General features: G+C 45.7%; 1 protein-coding gene across 1 annotated transcript; it reads right to left on the bottom strand.

Annotated features, from left to right (window-relative positions):
* Nucleotides 1-693: 693 nt before the first annotated feature.
* On the bottom strand, nucleotides 694-20068 carry apln (apelin). The gene is made up of 3 exons (XM_067248320.1): nucleotides 19943-20068; nucleotides 7044-7216; nucleotides 694-3640 (listed from the first exon to the last, which is right to left on the bottom strand). The coding sequence occupies exons 1-2, from the start codon at nucleotides 20007-20009 to the stop codon at nucleotides 7050-7052; spliced, it is 234 nt and encodes a 77-aa protein (XP_067104421.1). The 5' UTR covers nucleotides 20010-20068; the 3' UTR covers nucleotides 694-3640; nucleotides 7044-7049.
* Between the last annotated feature and the right edge of the window lie 265 nt (nucleotides 20069-20333).

The following is a 20333-nucleotide window of genomic DNA, read 5'->3' as shown; positions in this document are numbered from 1 at the left end:
GCTAGAGGAAAACAGTCACCCATGGCTAAGCTATTGCTAGCTATCTGCTAGCTTGCTCGTTGCTAACCTCCTCTCTTTTCTCTGCACCAGTCACGTTCATTTCCATCCCTCTGCTCATCCCTGCTTGTCACACACTCCCAGCCAAACACACATGTTGACAAGTGAAAAATAGCTAAACACACACACAAAAATAAAATGTTTTCTGAACTAACATACCAGGAAAACATGCTAACAAGTGCATAGGAACATTACTCAGGCCTTGTGATGTCACAGAGAGATGAGGAATCGTGAGGGAACCATAATGAAAGGATGGGAATAGTTTCTCTTGTGTAAGCCTGGCTAGAAAAGACCTTTAGGGGAAAGAGTTATGCTCTGCAAGCATAATGTATTGGTTTATCATTTCAGTTTGAGCTTGGACACGCTTGTCGTTTTACACCACAAGCCCCATTAACCTGATGTTCAGGGCAAGGCTGTGGGCAATGGGTTCTGAAGAGGATGACTGAAATCTTTCTCAGGTCCACGACATACTAAGTTGCAGACTAATTTTCTATCATTGTTACAATCGCAAAAGATACAGCTTTCCACACTATAGGCTATTCAAAAAGTAAGCTTTGGACAACCAGCTAGACAAGAATCAGACAAAATAAATTGCAAAGGAAATACACTGGAAAACCATTTCATACCAAGATACTCTTGTTTTCACGGTTTATTTTCCAGCAGCATAATGGAATTGCCAAGTGCAGCCTTGCGTGCCCATACAGAAAAGTCTTGGAGCCATGCCAGGTTGATTGATGGGACTTGTGAATATTGGAGGCTTTGGATCGTGTAATATTTGGTTTTGCATGATCCAATAACCGTCATCATGGTGCAGTAGCAGTGATGAGGGTAGTGTTTGGGGGACCAAGACTCAGATTGGTCCTCTACATAAATATTGGTTTGCTCCACTCCCTGGAAGGGCAGCTTGGCTGGTGCAGATGGTGAGGATACATTCATGAAGAACAATGCGGAAACAGGCATTGCTCAGCTCCTTAAACAACTTCACTTCTCGGGCTGCAAAATTGTGATTTGGCCAATTATTTTGACCCTGCTTCAACTTCCCAATTGTTGTGGTTTATGTCTCTTTTCTAATGGCTCTATCTTCCTACCATGACCCCCAATAATACATCAGACACTCGGGCAAAGCTGTCTCATTCCCAAAGAGCATTAATGAAATCTACATCTCTGTCTGAGTGGGTATTAAATAATAATTGTGCAACTGAAATGATTACTCTTCGCAGTGCCCTAAGATTTAATACATTTTTTATCAAGGTTAGCTTGGCTGGATGAATGGAACTATGATTTTAGATGCTCTCTTAATGAGAAGTTCTTCGTGCTCGGAGGCAGAGGTGCCTGAGAATACTTTTTTCCAGTGTTAGAGAGAGAAATGGTAAGGGAGGGGAGATAAGTTATAACACTGGGATACTGTAACCAAACATGTTGGAAAACAACCACAAGTTTCCTGGTATGGTCATTTTGTTTACACTGCTTGTGTTGAAGTGTTTGGTAACAGTCTGATAGTGAATGTCAGTCATACTGTAGTTAAAACCAAATTTTTACTCATGAGAATTACTGAAAAACAGATTTGCCCATATGCCCCACACATTTCATAAACAACAGTATGGTAGTTAATGGCACTGTATGGCTCTCTCTGGGTCTCAGTTGTGACTTGTTACTTAGTTAGCATAGACCATCAGGCGGTTGAGGTTGGAGAGGGGTGGGGTGTGGTTCCAATCTAAGCCAATTTGATAATAAGCTCAGACTGTGATTGGCTTCAGCCAGGCTTGGGGGAAACCCATGTGAAAAAGATTAGCCATGGGATTTAATGACCCTAATGATCAAAGCCATGACCACCTGTGCTGTGGAAGCGCGAGCTGGAAAGGCAACTGTACCCAACGGAGGGAAATATAACCATAATGACTAGCAAGGACTGAGTATGGATACATGGCTATAGTGGCGTATACATAGGCAGGGAGAGTAAAGATACAGTATACGAAAATATGCTCATATATAAACGTATGTTGTGTGTTTTATTTAAAATAAATGCGCAAAATAGAGACTGCTCTGATACAGGCTTCTATCACAGCACCCTGAGAAAAAAAGAATTGAAAATAGAACGAAGATATCTAAACAAAACAGTAATATATTCCAGTATGATGGAAAGGCATAGCATTCCGTCAATCAAAGATCTCGGTCAAAGGGTCAATCCAGCCTCATGCTAAACAGTCAGAAAACAGAGCACTATTGGTAGGCTGAACATGGTGGTTTATTTACTGAGCTGACAGATGACAGCTTCAAAAGTGTTTTTGGTCTAATTTAACTGTCCTCCTTGCTACCACTGCCTTTAATGGGATTTTATTTCTCTTTTAGAAACGTATCATAATGCATATGTGTCAGTGTTTCGAGACTTCAAACAAGAGGTAATGTGTTTCTCATTTTTCCCTTCCTTTCGTTCTGTCATTCCTGGCAGCATTGTGGAGTAGGTTATTATTTGGCACTTCATTAAAAGGCGAGCTAGTCTGTCTGTTGAAGCAGACCACCCCTGCCAGTTAACAGTCGTGTAGAACAGCTGCCCATGGCAGCAGAGTGGTGAGGAGGCCAGGGAATATGAGTGGGACTGGGATCAGATGACTCTGATTACCAATCAGGACACTGTACTGTAGCATTAAACTTGAGCTCATCTTTAAACCCCTATTTAAATGAGTTCAAAACATGAAAAGAGCTTTGAACTGAATCTGTTTGGATGAAGGAATTGTTGAGTTGCTCAAAGCATTTTTGACAATGCATGCTGTTTAAAGTGGAAAAATGGAATCCTCACCTCAGCCCAATTTTGTTAACTTTACATGTGAATGCTGCTACAGAAATACAAAGCACCAACAACAATGGTAATGTAGCCGAAATGAATGTAATGGTTTCAATGTTTCTCTACTTTCTGAAAATAAATCCTTGGATCTACTTCCTCCTAGGCAAACAGGCTAAACTGGCTGCCATTGTATAATCTTGTATAAGTGTTGGATAACTGCAGTCATCAAATTTGGGAACTCTGCCACTGCCCTTCCTCATAATCACCACCCTTTCAATAGTAAAGCCAGAAGTAGCTACACGGCAATGGAAATAATGGCTGTGGTTACCTTAGTATTTGAGAGAATGGAAATACCACACCATGGAGAAGTGACTGGCGCTTTAAGACTAAGACTGTTCAGGACCGGGCTCTCCCTCGGCCACACGTCATGCAAAGTGTGCGACACCCAGGGAGACGGCTATGACAGGGCTCTAGAAAGCAAACGATAGAGAAAACACTCGGGAGGAGACAGAGATAGAGAGTGAGGGAGTGAGAGAGATAGAGACGGAGAAATAGAATCTGGTAGCTCGGGCTCAATACCCCCCCACCCCCCCTTCCCTGCCCCCGATCCTTCTCAGAGCTGAGGGTGAGCGGCTTGTCCTGATTTTTTTGTGGACAGAAGAAGAGTTGCTTGAAGAACCAGCAGGTGCTATGGACATCACTCTTCAGGATGGGCAAGCGTAGACCCCTGGTTGCAAGGCCCCCCAAGGCAAAGGAAGAGCATAGGAAACAGAACCTGGGGGAGGGCGCTCGAAGCAATGCCTGAAAACACAGAAGAGAAAAACCGCCGTTAGCACCCTTTGCTTTTCACAAACATTACATGAGTCATGAAGACACTTCGTTTTCCCTTTATAACAGAAAAACCCTGAGGGACTGGACCTGCAGAAGTTTCTTATCTTACCGTTGAATAATGCAATGCTGCATTGAAAAACAGTGATGGAACATTATCGTTTTCAGACCCATATATCGAGCTGATTTAAATGCATAGATAAAAGTGTACTGTCTCAGGGAGAAAGAAAACAATGACATGTCTCAGGCATAAGTTATACAGCCTACTGTCCACATGGAACTGGATGAGTTCCTCACTATAGGGGTCAATCTTTTATCTTCCAGTAACTTTTATCTTCTACGTTTTATGATAACTCAGGGAGATGCTAGATAGCTAGTGCTTACAGTCAGCTTTGTTGCACACTAGCATGGTCCTTTGACTGATTACAGAGAGCTCTTGTTTCTAGATTGCATATTTCTGTGGTTGTGTAATGCCAGTGCACCAAACCATATTTAAGTGTCGTCCCAGTTGTAATTTTTGTGTCTACATATTGTTTATTTTCTCTTTGGAACTGCATAATATGAGCATTGTACCTCATTCAGGCAAGGCCCTCTAACTGCATCACAGAGAGAATGCCTGGGGTGAAATCTCTTTCTGCACATTGAGGCTTTGAACCTAATGTCCTGTAGTCTGTTCGCGTCATTGCTGTGGCTGGGACTTGAACATACTGATAGTTCACCATCTCTCAGCACCTCTTCAGCTCCTGGACTCCTTTCTGTCTCGAGGGGATGACCGAGGTTCCTGCGTTTCTTCTAGTGTTCCCTCACATCTGGATTATGTCATTCTGTCTCTGTGTCTCTCCATCTCTCTCTCTCTCTCTCTCTCTCTCTCTCTCTCTCTCTCTCTCTCTCTCTCTCTCTCTCTCTCTCTCTCTCTCTCTCTCTATGCATTAAAGCCCCGCTCATCTCTCACGTTTGTCTCAGGTGTCAATATATAATGTATGAGCTACCTTTGACACCGAAATGGAGTGGTGGGGGTTGGGGGGGAAAGGATCTGAAAAAGTAAACTGTCAATCCTTACTCATACACGGTGGTACACTAATTAGGAAGAGACCTATTATGACTCATCCACATGTATCTGGAATGAGGAAAGAAGTCACTCTTTTTTGTTCTGATCTCAGATCTTTCCTCTTGGGTGTAAGCCACATGCCTTCCTTCCAAGGAGCAGAAGAAGAAAGCAGGAGACAGGAACAAAGACCGAACCTTTAAAGCTGATATGGTCTCAATGTTTCCCATTGGAGGGCTCCCTGCTGATTCTCAGCCCTGTGAAGAGTTCATTCCTCTTGTCAGGCACTCTGATGCACTCATTGCATTAATGCACTCAGCTGGTAAAAGTGGACTGGGGAGGCTGGGGAGGCTGGGGAGGTTCTGGGGTTTTCCCATCCTGGAGACTGAGCACCAGCAAAGATTAAATGTATCTGACTCTCAAACAAATTCACACTTTAGTTAATTGTGTGTGGATTTTATTATGCTACGTAGAGTCTCTAACGTGACTGAACCTTTGATTAAAATGTAGTTTATCTAGAAAGAGTGTAATTATGTTCTCAATTAAGGACAGTTGATCATCTTCCTTTCGTGTCTCCTAATCTATATTTCAACCAACATAGACCAGTAGCTTGATTGGCATTCTGGTCAGGTTCAGCTGGCACTTTGGTTGGAGAGTAGAAAAAAAGAGATTCACTGAATGAGGTGAACTATGAACCTGAGTAAGGCATGAGAGGAGCTGTAGACGGGCTAAACAAAAAGAGAAATCTTCGTCTTGTTGTGATTGAAGTGGTGTTTGTGGAGACAGCATTGTGAGTCAGTGAGCCATTCCCTTTTATAGAGCTTCACAACTTCCTGAAGCTCCCCTCTTTGTGTGGTCACCATTCTGATGCTGAAAACAAGCATTGATCGCTCGACGCACAGAGAGAATGCTCTCATTTTAATGGCCGTGCAGAGCTTTGAGCTTCTGAAGTGCTGTGTTTTTCCTAAAACACAGAATCCCGTTGCTTGAGTCTCTCTCTTTGTGTTCCTACTGTTGCGCCACTGCCTCTGAAGTTTCAAAAGAACACTGCCCAACAAATGTATCGGAACAATAACAATCCATAATTCGCCACAGATTGTAAAACCTATAAAGTAGGGACTTTTCAGACTGGAACTTCTCACCTTCTGTGCCATTAATTCGCTTTTCTTTAAATCTGATTAACCATGCCTTGAGGGAATGACATGTCTGTCACTCCCAACATAGCCCCCTCTGGTATGAGGTTAATTTATGGTGGGTCTTTGCAGGCTGGCGCTGTGTGGTTGGCACCTCCTGCAGGGGTATTGTGCCCTGCGAAGCTCCCAAGCTCCCCTGGCTCACACGGGGTCTGGGAGAGATGTAGAAATGGGCCGATCTCTTCTCTGCTCATGGATAGGCTGAACTGAGGTCCTCTATTTAACGGTTGTTCAAAAGGTCAGCAAGTGAAAATACAGAGGCTTCATGCTAGCAGCTCTGAATATGTATTAGTCAAGAGTTGATATTTCCACACCTTCTACATTAGTAGTGCTGCTACTGGTTGTATCACAGGCCATTCAGTGAAACCTGCTCTGAGTTACAGTAATTGCATGACACAGGATTTGTTTTCGTTGGAGTGTCAAAATGTTCATACCGATAGAACTCAGAATAGGTGAAAACGTCAATATTTTCCTTGGTTTATGGATGAAAGAACTTTCAGGCAAGGCTTATTTGTCTTCACTGAAAGTAAAATAATTCTTATGAAAGATTCGCCATGGTGTTACTGCTGAGAAACTAAATTCCAGCAAGTATTATCTTTGGTAAAGGATTTTAATTGACTTGATCAGATTGTAGGTGGATACTCACAGATCTTGAGTTGACACACAGGTAATATTTCTAAGAATAAACTTCTCCTCTCAAAAGACAGCATATTTGGTTTCATCACATAAACACAACTGGAGCACTATTGAGACATAAAAATGGCTGGGCTACAGTCCAGTAATCTGCTTCTTACATAGTAATTCTCAGTGCCAACAATAGCCTTCCTGTGTTGTGGTTGAGTTTAGAGAGGGGCTGCGACGTCCATTAACAGATTTCCCGTCTTCCTGTAACAGTTTCACTTTCCCATTTACTGTCTAAACGCAATGAGGGACTCTGCCAGGAGAAGAGCCAGCCTGGCAGACTTCAGGATCTTACTGTACACTAGCCGCTTGGAAATCCATTCCATTTGGCTTCAGCAGGTACTCATGAATTCGGGCTCCTTCTCTCTTTCTGACTATAATAGACTGCCATTGGTGGGAAGGTTGTGTCAACCAAAATGATCCAAATCATACAGTGTGACAGTAGCATTGTTCTCACCTTGCTTTAGAATGGCATGGGCCCCTTGTGGGAGAGACGGGGCCGTGGGCGTCTCCTCTTCCAGCCGGCTGGTCTGTGGGTCTGACCGCCCCTGACGGGGTTCTGCTGGACCATCTTCCTCACGGTGGCCGCCTCCTCCAGCTCTCTGCCATGCTCCGTGGAGGTCATGGGACCTGCAGGAGAAACACAACTGTTACGCACATGCCAAACGTTCACCTCCGAAGACCCACAATTCGTCTCCTATCATCAGCCAGTGTTTTTGGTGGTGGGCTGGTTCAGCTGCACGAGTGTCTGGAGAGTGTGTATTGAGATTCAAACATCACATAGAAATGGTGGATGAGGTAGTCAAATATGTATAGACAAGAGCATGTGTGTGTGTGGGCTTCTTGCAGCCCACCCAGCGTCAAGAGTTCATCAAGTCAACGTGGTGGAACCAAAGCAGGCCAGATGGAGCTCAGTGAGAAACTCAAACCCTGGTGTCTCATGTCCCCTGTCACTCTGCTTAAGATTACACATGTCTCACACACCAGCCTCTCTGGAGGCGCATCTCAAACCACCCTATGTCTGACCCAAGATAAGACTTGGGTAGACTGAATGGTAGCGTGAGTGTGGGTGTGCTTTGTGTGTGTGTGTGTGTGTGTGTTCGTGAGTGAGTGACTGACTGACTCCAGATGTTTCTGGTCATCTCTCAATAAGTTTGGTCTGATCCTATAAGCCACTCTCTCCCAAATGCTTCCAAATAGTTTGATCCACTTCAGTGTCTCGGTAACCTTTCAACCCGCCATACATCCTCAAGGGAAGACTTTTTGGGTGGTTTTCGTGCAGTATCTGGATATGTTATTTGATATTTAACACGGTTGATCTTTCACACCACAGATTTTCTTTTTAAGTCCAATGAGATTTAAATGTAAGCTTTAGTTAGACTCTTTATATGGTTCTGTCAGAAAGATTGAAAGTCTCAGAGTGGAAACTTCCAGCAAGACTAAATCTACTGCAGTCAAATGTTTTCTTATCCTTATGTTCCATTGTTTTGCTAGGTTGCTAGATGAATTAATCAAGTATGGTAATAATCTCCTTGAGTTAGCCTAGCTATTCATTAATCAGTCTATTGTAGATCAATGGAGTAGGAAGGCTATTTAAGATTATTGTCTCTATAAAGTCCCTTTAAAAGTCCATCAAACACAGATTGATTTAAACTGTATGTCCTACAGCAGGGATCTTATACAAAACACCATGCCACTCAGAGACACAGTATTCTCCTCAAAAGTAAAAAAGGATTCCCTTTAGTCATTGGCTGTCACATACCTGTGTGACATCACTAACAGGGGGCCATGACATTCCAGACTCCTCCCATGAGAGAGACTGGCACCATTTTTAGAATTCTCCAGAGAACAACCATTCTTGGTTTTATGATGCTCTCCTACCATCAACCTCCTAAAGATGACTCCACAGTCTCCCACAGAGGTGGGGAAAAGGGAGCCGGGTTACTTAAGACTGCATTGGAGCAGCTGTCAAAACCATGGTGATGCCAGGCTCCAGTGATTCCCTTAATTGACCAGCTTTGTGGAAAGTGTCTAGAGCCATCTCTGCTTCCTGGCTCTTTTCCCATGGCCACATCCTGCATTCAGCATACAAAAACAGACCAGGAGACAAGGAGGCTAACATGACGCTAACATGGCCTATCAATAGGTGGGGATTTTCTGACAGGAGCTTTCAGACGAAGGTTCAACACATACTTCTCTAATGCATTCTACGTGTTATATACTCTCCATCTGATATGGTTAACTCATTTAAATGGAGAACAGCTTTCCGCAGGTTTCAGCAGAATTTACAATGGGCATGCCATCACAGTAAAAGCAAGCCTGTCTGCATACATACAGCACTAAATAACATCTATAAAACTCATCAAACTTCTACACACAGTGTCTAAGTACTTCCACTGACAAGGTTGGGAGAGAGAGGGAGAACTAAGGGTTGCACAGCTGCCAACCACGATGATTGCTCTAGAATCTGCAACTTTTTGATTTTCGTGCATTTTCAATTCATAGCCCCTTAAAAAACAAACGTCTCGAGTTCCATGTCCTAGCTAATATTCTTCAAGAAGCAAATAAGATATTTGCGGCCGAACAGTGGGCTAATTCATTTGTGCCAGTGAAAGACAGCATTTAAAACAAATCTAAAACCCATCTTTTCCCTGGCTACTCTAATCCACACATTATCCTCATGTTATTGTACCAGATACAGAATGAATGAGGGACGTTTACACATTCTGACAGCGTTCAGCTCATTTCTTTCTAATCTGAGGGATTTAACGTGTAGAAAATTGCCATATGGAAGCTGCTTCAGGGTCTGACAGGAGCTCTCACCCAGGGCCCCATCTAGGATTGCCCCCTGAAACACCCTCTCCAATGTAACAGAGGAACCACAGCATGGAGGCCCAAGTCTGGACCATGCCAGACCTGACAGTACGACCATTAACCAGCCCTCCCCAACCCCCCACCGTGACTTATGTGAGTGGCAGGCTGTTTTAACAGGCTCTGCACAGTACAAACTAGAAACCCCCCAAAAGCAAGCTCACACAGGCTCACAGACACACATACACGCTGACACACGTACTGACACACACACACACACACACACTAACAGACTCTCACGAGGCAAGCCAAGCCATACAGTAATTACACCTGGGCCGGCTGCACTGAACACAACTCATCCCCTGCTTTCCTCTGGACGGCCCTGTCTGTCATAACCCTGGTCTGTAATGAGACAATTTAGATGTTTCCTGCCATGGCAAGCTGTCAGCCACTGCTTGGAGCCGAGCTTTGAGGGGAGCACATCTCCTGACAAATCTCGGCCCCAGTCGTCGCTCCACAGGAAAGAAAAGTGTAATGAAAGCTGCTAAAAATACATCCAGTCCCAGTGATAAGACTGACAGTTATGGATTAACTCCTACTGCCAGGAGGAAAAACATCACACTGGGCAAGACATGATAAAGCAACTTCCCACTGCAGCAATATCCACAGCCATGATGGCCTGAACAAGACAGCAGCCATTACAAATGAATAAGATATTGATTGAGTGCTCAGTATTGTTATCATTGGTTAATGCATATCTTATCTGCAAAAATACAAATAATTGTATTGCTGTGGAATTGGAACCAGTCCGTATTGCATCCCATCTGATCCTCCCTTCATGGGATTCCCATTTCCCATAGACATGATAAGCTGGTGAGTAAACAATTTGGTCTGATAAGATAGTTCTCACGATAGCAGGTCCTTATCTTCAGGTCTGACTTCAAAGCCCAGGCTTTGCCCTCATCCCAGCAATCCCAATGTTTTTTTTCCCCTCCCCATTGGTAATTCCCTAATTAAACTTTAATAAAGAGGGAATTTCTGGAATGCATGGCTATTGCCAGTACTACTGATGCCTTTCCAGGCTGGAGAGAGGAGCAGGGAAGGGAAGAGGAGCAGGGGAGGGAAGGAGAGAGGAGAGAACCGGCAGCGTCACTGACTGGCCAGTTTCCAGACGAATGATGAATAGCTGGTCAGCAGATATCTAATTCTCTGTTCTCGCCTCCACACTCTCCTGAGGTGCTATCCATTATGTTGCCTTTTTCGTCTCACCCTCCTTGCTCTCTCTCTCTCTCTCTCTCTCTCTCTCTCTCTCTCTCTCTCTCTCTCTCTATCCCTCTCTTTTTTTCTCTCTCTGTCATTCCATCTCATCCTAGCCCAGTACTTCGGACAGCCTTTCCTTGTCAATTCCCCCCTTCGCTGATCACCCTGGGTGAGTTGTACATCTCAGAGCACTTGTCTGTCACAAGAGAAGAGAAATAGATACCCGCTGGTGTGTTGCCAGGTTCATCGATTTCCAACCCCCCTACCCCCACTCTCTTCTCCCATTGGATGGTCTGAGCCACTGTAAACCCAGGATATGGCACGATGATGGGGGGAAGCACAGTGGGCATGATGAATGTAAAAGTAAAAAAAAAAAAAACTTTTACTGCAGAACCAATAATGCCACACTCTAGCTATAGCCTTCGGGAATGGGAGATTCAATCTCTGGCTGGCAGTGATAAACAAGCAATAGGTAAGAGGTCTGCTCTATCTGTTTACAGATTAAAGCTGCATGAACGTGCTTGATCATGCATAGCTGGAGAAATTGAAATCTTGCTGTGTTTAATTTTCAGAGTGGAACAATGAATTGATAGACCGTTCTGTCAAATCTTATCTGTTTGTATACTGACACAGTCGTGGTTATTGTCGCGCTACACTGATTATCAACCAATTGTGTGCCTTCATATTGATCGACTTTCATCGACGGTAGGGCATTCTATTCTCCATCTCCCGTGCTTTCTGCTCCTATAATCTGTCTCTCCTCACTACTCTCCCAACAGCATGTCCAAGCACGGAGCAGGGTGTGATGCAGTCAAAGAGGCATCTGATGTATGAACAAACATCAGTGGAACTGAAAGCACTGGCCTAGAACTGACGGGTGACAGGAGAGGATGGGAGGCCCAGAGTGCCCACTGGGTGCACCGCCCCTTCTGGGGACATCAGGAGGCTCCTAATTGATCTTGGCACAAGCTAAGTGCCTCCTGTCACAGATGATGGGGCATCATAATGAGCTTCATCTATTCACAGATTAATTATCCGTTAAAAACTTGTTTCGCCAGAGGCCTGTATCCAGTACACATTAAAGCACATTATGTTCCCTTTCTACGGCAGACCAACATGGACATGCAGGTGTAGGGATGATGCACTCACGTTAGGACATGGAATGAGGAAGTAGGCATCTTCAGTCAATGTAGCACAAGCTGTGTAATGTACTAAAATAATAATATATTCTGGATCTAATTGTCAATATGGCTACAATGGTTAGTTGTGATGTATTGTGAGGGATTTCCAGTAAAATATGTACAAAACAAAGCATGGATATTTCACATTTGAACAACCTTTTAAATATCTCCTTTTTACTTAGTGCATGTTGCGACTCGTCAATGTACATAAGCCTATATAATCCTTACGGGGAACACTGCACAGTGTTATATAATAAATACCTACTGTGTGGAGCCATGGTTTGTTCTCCTGACATTGGAAGTGCTCCATCACCTGATTCGAATCCTCCATTCACTAAACTGGGAGGACTAGCGTTAGCACGGTATCTTTAGCAGGTTGCTCCAGCTACACAGACACGCTAACCCAAAAACCCAGACACACACGCCCAGAGACGTCTCTCTCTCCAGGAGCCCATAAGGGGATCAGGAGCATTTAGGCAGAAAGGAGACATGTTAATCGTGCCAACGCATTCTCCTAGCTTAGCCTAGTGTAAGCCTCTGATGCCTCCACATAGCATAATGTCACAGGCGGTGGATTTGCTAGCCGTATGTTAGCCTTCTTGCACGTCCACTTGCTACAACTTCAGAGATGGGAATGCAGCACAGGAAAGCAACACTCCTCCCTCCATTTTTCCAGCACTCACAATCGACAGGCTCCATTCTCCAATGCCTTTTGAAGCTGTTGAGTGTGTGTGTGTGTGTGTGCGTGCTGCTTATCGCATGCCTACCAGTAAATCAGGGCCTTGGCAGAAACTGGTACCAATCTCTAGCCGATTTTCAGACCACGTTACCATGGCAGCCACTGTGAAAGGCGCTCAGTTAGGAGCAAAGAATGACATTGTCAGTTGGAATGGATCAGGTTTCCAGTGTACAAATTTCAGCACACGAGCCCTGAATCCTTGATTAGGCTGACTTACGGCTGCTGTATTTTAACCCTTCCCCTTATGGAAGGGCTCCTTTTCCTTTCCTTTTCCAGCTTTTCTTTATGGAGGAAAAGCTGGGCCACAGAGTGTTTCTCTGGGATGTTTGTTTGGGTGGTGAACGCTGTGTCCCTGCTGCCTCGCACTGTTTTATATGCAGCATTGTTATGCAGTGATAGAACCGGGCTTCTGGCTGAAGCAAAGGCTGTCTTTGTCTCGTTCAACTCCATAGAGGAAAAGAAAGTGCATGAAAAGTTCTGCTCGTTGCCCAGGCTCTTAACTTTAACCCCTTTGTAAGCCCGCAAAAAATACCCCCCTCTCCGTTCTGGTTAAGGCCTCGGAAACAAATTAAAAGCTAATTGTGTAGCCCTCTACACTCTCTGTTCCTGCAGATGTCCTTTTGAGTCCCTCTACCCCCTATGAAGACAGCAAAGTCCCAAACCCTCAGTGAACTACACATGCTCCCAAATGAGTGAGAGTGTGTCGTGATGAGGTGCGAGGCAGGCTGTTCTGGTATGATCAGAGCACTGGGCCTTCAAAGGCCCTGCAGTGGCGCTTGCGGCAGCTCTGGGCCAAACTAATGAAGCCACAGGGTCCGCCCCCCTGAACACCCCCCCTCCCCCAACAGCACTGCATCCTCTCACCCCCCCCCTTCCTTCTCTGGTTCTGGGGGTGAATCTTCGGCTAGAGGTTACCATAGGCTGGGCCCTGCTAAACATAGGGAAATCAAAGAGCTGATCACGCAAAGCATCTTAAGTGAGATTTCTCCCGAATTGGCTTCCAGGGTAATGGCACGCTGTCTCAAAGAGGATTTAACCCTGAGGGGGGTGGAGGTAAGCAGGTAAGGGAGGACACGTTCTGCTGGCCTCACAAACCTGGACGTTCCAGTCAGCAGGGTAGGAAGGAAGGTAAGAGCCACCATCCGTAGCTCTAATCTCCAGGGACAGTGTGCCAAGGGCAAAGGATCCTCCAACAGACCGTTTCCATGGGCACGCTAATCAGATGTGAAGCATAGCCCCTCCCTCTCCTGTGTCATCACTGTTCCCCTGCTGTGAACCTGCATGCCTTCTCTCCCATTGGAGGGGAAGTCTGTATGTGTGTGTGTGTGTGTTTGTGTGTGTGTGACGCCACTGAGCAAGGTTTACTGCAGCTCTCAAGTCTATGGGGACCATCACATCCCCCATAGGATGAGCTTACAGGAAAATAGCATCTCCATTGCATCAGGCTGTGCAATCTCTCAGCCAACGGGAGCATTATGACAAACAGCTATTTCAAGGAAGGTCTGGCGAGATAAATACACATGGGTTACCTGAATCTGTTCCAGTACTGTTTTTCCAACATTAACATTCACTTTTCAGCAACTGTGTGATTTATTTATGTGAGGATTACATTTACAACATGCAGTATATAAAAATTGCCCCTGGAGGTACTGTTGAAAGACTACCTCCAACAATCTTTCCAAACATATAAAGCTAAACTATAAAATTCAGAAGACATTTTATTGATACCTGAGGTACCATAGGTAAACCAACTTGAGTTTTTATGGCTGAAATCCATGAAATTTTTATCAACTGCTTAGAATAAACTGCATCTGTTATCCAAGTACATGTTTATAAATTCTATGTATTGTTGTTGTCTTCCACTTAAACAAACAGCTGTTCAGCGTCAGGATCTGGAGGGGAGTGAGGGAGCCTCTCCACAAGGAGGGAAGCGTGCATGGCCACAGTGGGAGGCCCTGCCCTACACCCAAAAATAGCAACCAGGAAATCCTATTCTCCACTATAAGGTGAAATCAGACCTATCCTTTTATCGACCCATGTTTGAACACTCGCTAGCGTGCATGAAATAGTCTCAAGGTAAAATATCATTGGTAATCAAAGGGGGAGAGAGGACAACTTCCTCACACATGAATAATTTATAGTTTCATAAATGAATGATTCCCGTGTAGCGAATGAAGGGACCCACCAGGGCACAGGAAGGAAGTGGATCTAATGGTTTTCATTTTCATGCGTTTCATTTCAATCGGGTGAATAAACTAGCATAAGGTGCACCTTGCCTGTCTGTCTTTTAGAGAATAAAAGGTGTGGGCCAGACTAGGATTTCCTGTGGCCTGAGGCATTTAGGATGATCCCTGTGGGGATGCTAGTAAATGTTCCCAAACTCTACTAAGTCCCTCTGAAAAATCCATAGCTCCTGATGCAATCTCCAGAACTTACCTCGAGTCCAGTTTATAACAGTATATAACACAGGCCAGCTGTTTAGGGCTTTGGACTGGTAAAATGAAATATGACGAATCGTTAATGGCGTCTCAATAGCCTTATTATTAGAGAGATCGTCACACCTTTGATCCTATACTGTCAAGTCGACTCTGTTCCCTAAGTGATGTCCAGCTGCTTCTCTGCATACGTTTTACATTGAATTATGAATAGCTGCACATGAAACAAAACAACATTTTTTCACAGGGAAACCATATCTATGACTACTTCAGTTCTATAGTAATATTTTGCCATTCCATGTTCTCGCAAATTGAGCGTGAAGGTAATTAAAGCCCATTCATTCCACAACTCCAGATATTTATTCTGCGGTTTGGTGTGCTGTTAATAAAAATGTCGTGCTGTGGTCCTATCAGATCAGACACCATTATAAATCTAACACTTAATGTTTAAACATAGAGTCATAAATCACATTAATATTGGGCCCCAATGGAAAATAGTGTGGCGTTTGAAAATATCTGGCTTTAATTAAGTTGTCGGGAGACAGCCTCACTGGAGCTCTGCTGGCCTGAGGATAGGTCTGGTGTTCAGGGGAGGCCTGGTTATCATGATGGCTGTTCGCCCCCTTGAGGCCCCAGGAGGCCTGGTTATCATGATGGCTGTTCGCACCCTTGAGGCCCCAGGCAGTGGGCTCACCACTCTAAGGGCAGGGTCATACAGACAGGACCCAGCAACAGGCCCCAGAACCATGGCGTCCAAAACACCTCACCTCTTTCAAATCAAATGTGAGACACTTTTATATCTCCCCCACTTGTCCACCTGCAAAATGAGAGAAGTCAGACGAGACCACCAGCTGTGAATGTCAGGGTTGGTGTGCTCCCTCTACACTGAAAGCCCACACGACTTTCTCTTCCTCTGCCCTGGCCCTTCTTTCATCCCTCTGTTTTCTCCTCTCCATGTGCTCCCTACCACGTTTGTAAGTGAGTGGATTTATTCATTCAAAGGGGTTCTGAATTACATTACACCGGCCAAGCAGTCACACATGCCAAAGCATTCACCAGCTGAATCCTCCAGGGAGAGTTAGCCCAAAGGTTAGCCTCATATCCTTACCAAATGACTTATGATTTCCTTCAAATCTCCTCCCTTCCCCTATCCTTCTTGAGTGAGGATTATTTTTAGGAAGCCCAATGTGAGGGGGAGTAATGCAGATGTATGAGGTGGCTTATCCCAAAAAGCCCACTGTCCAAACTCCCCCTTGACACTATTATGGGTCACATATTTTACAGTAAATCAGGTCTAATGGGATCTTTACATGCGCTGGGATAACCTTGACAATGTTTTTACAATGAATGTGAGTGCCACAATTGGCCACAGTTATGCCCTCCGGAAAGTCACCATGCTGTACTAGATGTTTAGCTAAAACCAGGTACTGAATAGCCACAACCCATGTTGTCAAATGCTGTAGACGCAGATGCTGATTTCAGTGTGTACTAAGGTGCGCGTGTGTGTTTGTTTGTGTGTGTGTGGGTGGGTGTGTGTGTGTGTGTCCTGTCTGCTGCAGACAAGCCACCCTCATCTTAGGCTTCAGCAGCCTGTTGGCTCTGATTCTTTGCAAGTGCTGCGTAGAAAAGATAACCAGGTTATTCACAAAGTACATCTGATCCACTGACCTGTGTGTGTGTGTGTGTGTGTGTGTGTGTGTGTGTGTGTGTGTGTGTGTGTGTGTGTGTGTGTGTGTGTGTGTGTGTGTGTGTGTGTGTGTGTGTGTGTGTGTGTAAATGAGGGTAAGCCCCCACCCAGTAAGCCCCAGTGCCTCAAAGAGCGTCTGTATGATTCTTCATAATCCTGTAATAACTTTTCCCCCATGGCCCCCCTCTGAAGAAGCAGTTTGCCCACTGTTATTATGTTATTGCAGGACATCTGGAAAAGTTTGGATGTTTCTCTTTTCTCCGAGGCCCCTATAATCACGACGGCCTACACATCATCTTGTGTACATTATCTGGGTCAGTGTGTAGGAGCTGAGATGATCATTCAAGACTTCCTGGCCACTGTTACTTTAGGTCCATTGGTGTTGTTTAACCAAATATCCCATTCCTTTTTAAAGAAACATTGAGTGTGTGTAGGTACCTATAGGACGTGTTGTATTTATTTAGCCGGCCTCTCAGTGGCGCTCCCTAATTTTGACCCTTGGAGCCAAACAGCTGAAAGGAACTAGGTACTGTGTGTGGGTTGCACATCCCTCTGCCAGCAGCACATCAAAGTTTCATACAGAATAACAGCAGTGCTGACAGCTTTGGTGAAATGCCCCCACCTCCACCCCCTCTTCTCTATGGAAACCATTTCTTTCACAGATAATGTCAGGGATCCCAAAACCCACATGCCCTCCAACACACACACACACACACACACACACCTCACCTGTTCAGTTGTGCTCCAGTAGAGTCAGAGTCAACTGGGCAATTAAAATTACACACCTCAGGGGCTTTCTATGTGTGTGTGGTGTGTGTGTGTGCGTGCATGTGTGTGTGTGTGTGTATCAGACGGCTTGTTTTCCTCCCCAGCGCTCAGGGAGTTAGCCCATGTTTCCAGCCTGTGAAGGATGGGTCTTTGATATGTTTGAAGGGCTGACAGGCTTGAGAGGCCAGCCTGTTTCCACAATAAGGATTGTTTACATACCAGCCCTGAGAGTTATGGGAGAAGGAAGTGCGATCGTCCTCCGAATGAATTATGAATACCACGTCTGAAGCAGTGGGCACTCTCGGCAGAGTGCTCTCTGGAAATGGGTTGTAGTATGCTGTTCAGGGATGCTGATATGTCATCCACAAGGCCACAGTCAGTTTTGGAGTTGATAATGAGTGGGAAGGTGGATGGAGGTTGATGGTTAGTCAATGTTGCCTGTTGCACTTCTGACTGCCACACACACGCACGCACGCGCTCAGTCCCCACCCTTTCTCTGCCTGAATGGAGCCTATGCTTGAGCTTCCAGGAAATATATTCAGCAGCTACAACCTCACACGCGCACACACACGCGCCAGAAAGAGATAGCCTAGCAAACTCCCGGTGAACTGGAAAAGCGTTTGTCTGAAGATGAAAGGCTTCACACCCACTGCCTACACACAGAGCCTCTTCCAACACCTTCCCGCGACAGCGCATGCTGTACAGCAGAGGCTTGTGCTGCACGGACAGACTCCAGCCTCCGCCGTAGCATCCCTCCCCACACCCACCGACGCTGCAATACCACAGCATCCTCTCCTTCCCTTTCTCCCTCTGCCTCTCCCTCTGCCTCTCCCTCTGACGCTCCCTCTGCCTCTCCCTCTGACGCTCCCTCTGACGCTCCCTCTGCCTCTCCCTCTGCCTCTCCCTCTAACGCTCCCTCTGCCTCTCCCTCTGCCTCCCCCTCTGCCTCTCCCTCTGCCTCCCCCTCTGCCTCTCCCTGTCATCGAGAGCTGGACTACTACGCTGGCAGACAGGGAACGGGCCGGCACATGAACAGCATGACCTGAAAGACGTGAGGAAGAACAAGCCTGGAGGCACAAGCCTCCTCTTCCTCCGTCGTCGGAGCACACGCGTAGCACGGGGCTCTCAGGCGTGGGGCGTTCTCAGCCACACGCAGGGCGTGAAAAAAAGAGAAAAAACACACTGACCGTAATGCAGGGTAATTGCTTCCCATTTACTCGTGTGCCGAGAGCCTGAGACTAAAATAGCATGTCACCGTAATGAATGTGCTGGGGAGCATGGGTACTGAGAGAGCTGCACCTCGCACTTTGATATAGGCAAAGTGGACAGCACCTTACACACACACACACACACACACAGGTAGGCACCCAGGCATATATGTACTCTGCACAGGGATGCATACAGCCCACAGCGAAGCACAGACATGCAGATACAGCTTTGCAGACAAACACACTGCGAAATAGACACAATGGACAGTGTCTTCCACACACATGCCTGCCAGCAGTGGTTCATAGATAGGTGTCAGTCCTCTGAGAATGAGCAGCAGACATTTACACAAGCCCGACTGTTGTTTTCTCACACTACACTGTCACTTGAACCACATCTGTGGCTTGGCCACCTAACTGACCCCTACCGTCACATACTCTTCTTACCCAGCCAGGCGTGTGCCTTGTTCTCTGTAGAAATTGTTACTCGTAAAACAATTTGTAGCCGAGAGACATATTCTTTTCGTACTGGAATCCAACACAATGGCACCAGAGCTGCAGCGGCACTTTACGGAAATTTACTGTGACAAATGAGCTCCTCAGGAGACCCTCTCTGGTGAAGCCATACATCTGGGATGTATGTCCTCCCCGTGGAGATACACTGAATACAGTCACGGACATCACTGAGACGACCCAGATGGAAGGATTACCATTAGAACAAGCACGCATTAGCAAACATCATATGTGACCCTGTAACGTCAATAGACTGGGATTCAGCCAGGTTGATTAGCTTGTACAACATGCACCTTATCATTGAATACAGTGTACCAAACCACCTTACAGTACATGTGCAGTGCACATCTTTCATAACAGCCACAACAGCCATCCACATATTCAGCCTCTCACTGAGGCATGGCACTCTGCATAGACAGCAATAGCCATCAATAAAAGCCTCTAAATATTTCACATCACAAGTCACAGTCTCTGCATATCCTCAAACAGAATCCAGTACAAGAGAAGCCCATGGCACCTTCAACTTCCATATCAACCCCCCTAGCCACAATAACAGAAGGAACCACTGCAGTGCAGTACTGTACAAAACCAGGTGCTGATATTGCTTGTCTTTTAGAGACAACAGAATGCTAACCATGCTGGGGAACTGATCAACTACAGCTGCCTGGCCGAGCCCAAGACTAAAACATACACAGAAAATACAAGCAGAATACAGAGAGGCCACAGGCAACAACCTGGGAGCCTGTGTAACACTTACCAGCACTGGCAGAACACAGCAGACACACCAACAGCACAATCACCAGCGTCAGGATCTTCACATTCATTTCTGCACTCCCCTCTGGCTCTCCGTTAGTCGCTCACTGATATACTGTAGTGGTGTGTGTGTGTGTGTGTGTGGATTGGAGAAAGGGAGAGGGAGGGAGAGAGACAGAGAGAGCAGTTGAGCGAGCGAGGGAGGGAGAGAGGGAGAGTGAGACTGTTTGCTCCCCTATGTGTGTGTGCCTCTGTGTGCACGGTGGTAAGTGTGTGTGTGTGGCTCCTTGCCAGTGTGTGTGTGTGTGTGTTTGTCTGTTTGTGCGTGCGTGAGTCTAAATGCGTATTTGTATATGAGTGTGTGACAGCGCCACTCCAGGACTGAAGGCACGTCT

Source organism: Osmerus mordax, chromosome 12 (genome assembly GCF_038355195.1).
Source record: "Osmerus mordax isolate fOsmMor3 chromosome 12, fOsmMor3.pri, whole genome shotgun sequence".
NCBI classification, from domain to species: Eukaryota; Metazoa; Chordata; class Actinopteri; order Osmeriformes; family Osmeridae; genus Osmerus; species Osmerus mordax.
The sequence above is the reverse complement of the archived record's forward strand: the minus strand, read 5'-3'. Positions and strand labels throughout refer to the sequence as shown.

Coding starts and splice junctions, on each gene's coding strand:
- apln (XM_067248320.1), bottom strand. CDS start 20,009: ATGAATGTGAAGATCCTGACGCTGGTGATTGTGCTGTTGGTGTGTCTG. Junction 7,217..19,942: donor GCTGTGTTCTGCCAGTGCTG/GTAAGTGTTACA, acceptor TTTCTCCTGCAG/GTCCCATGACCTCCACGGAG.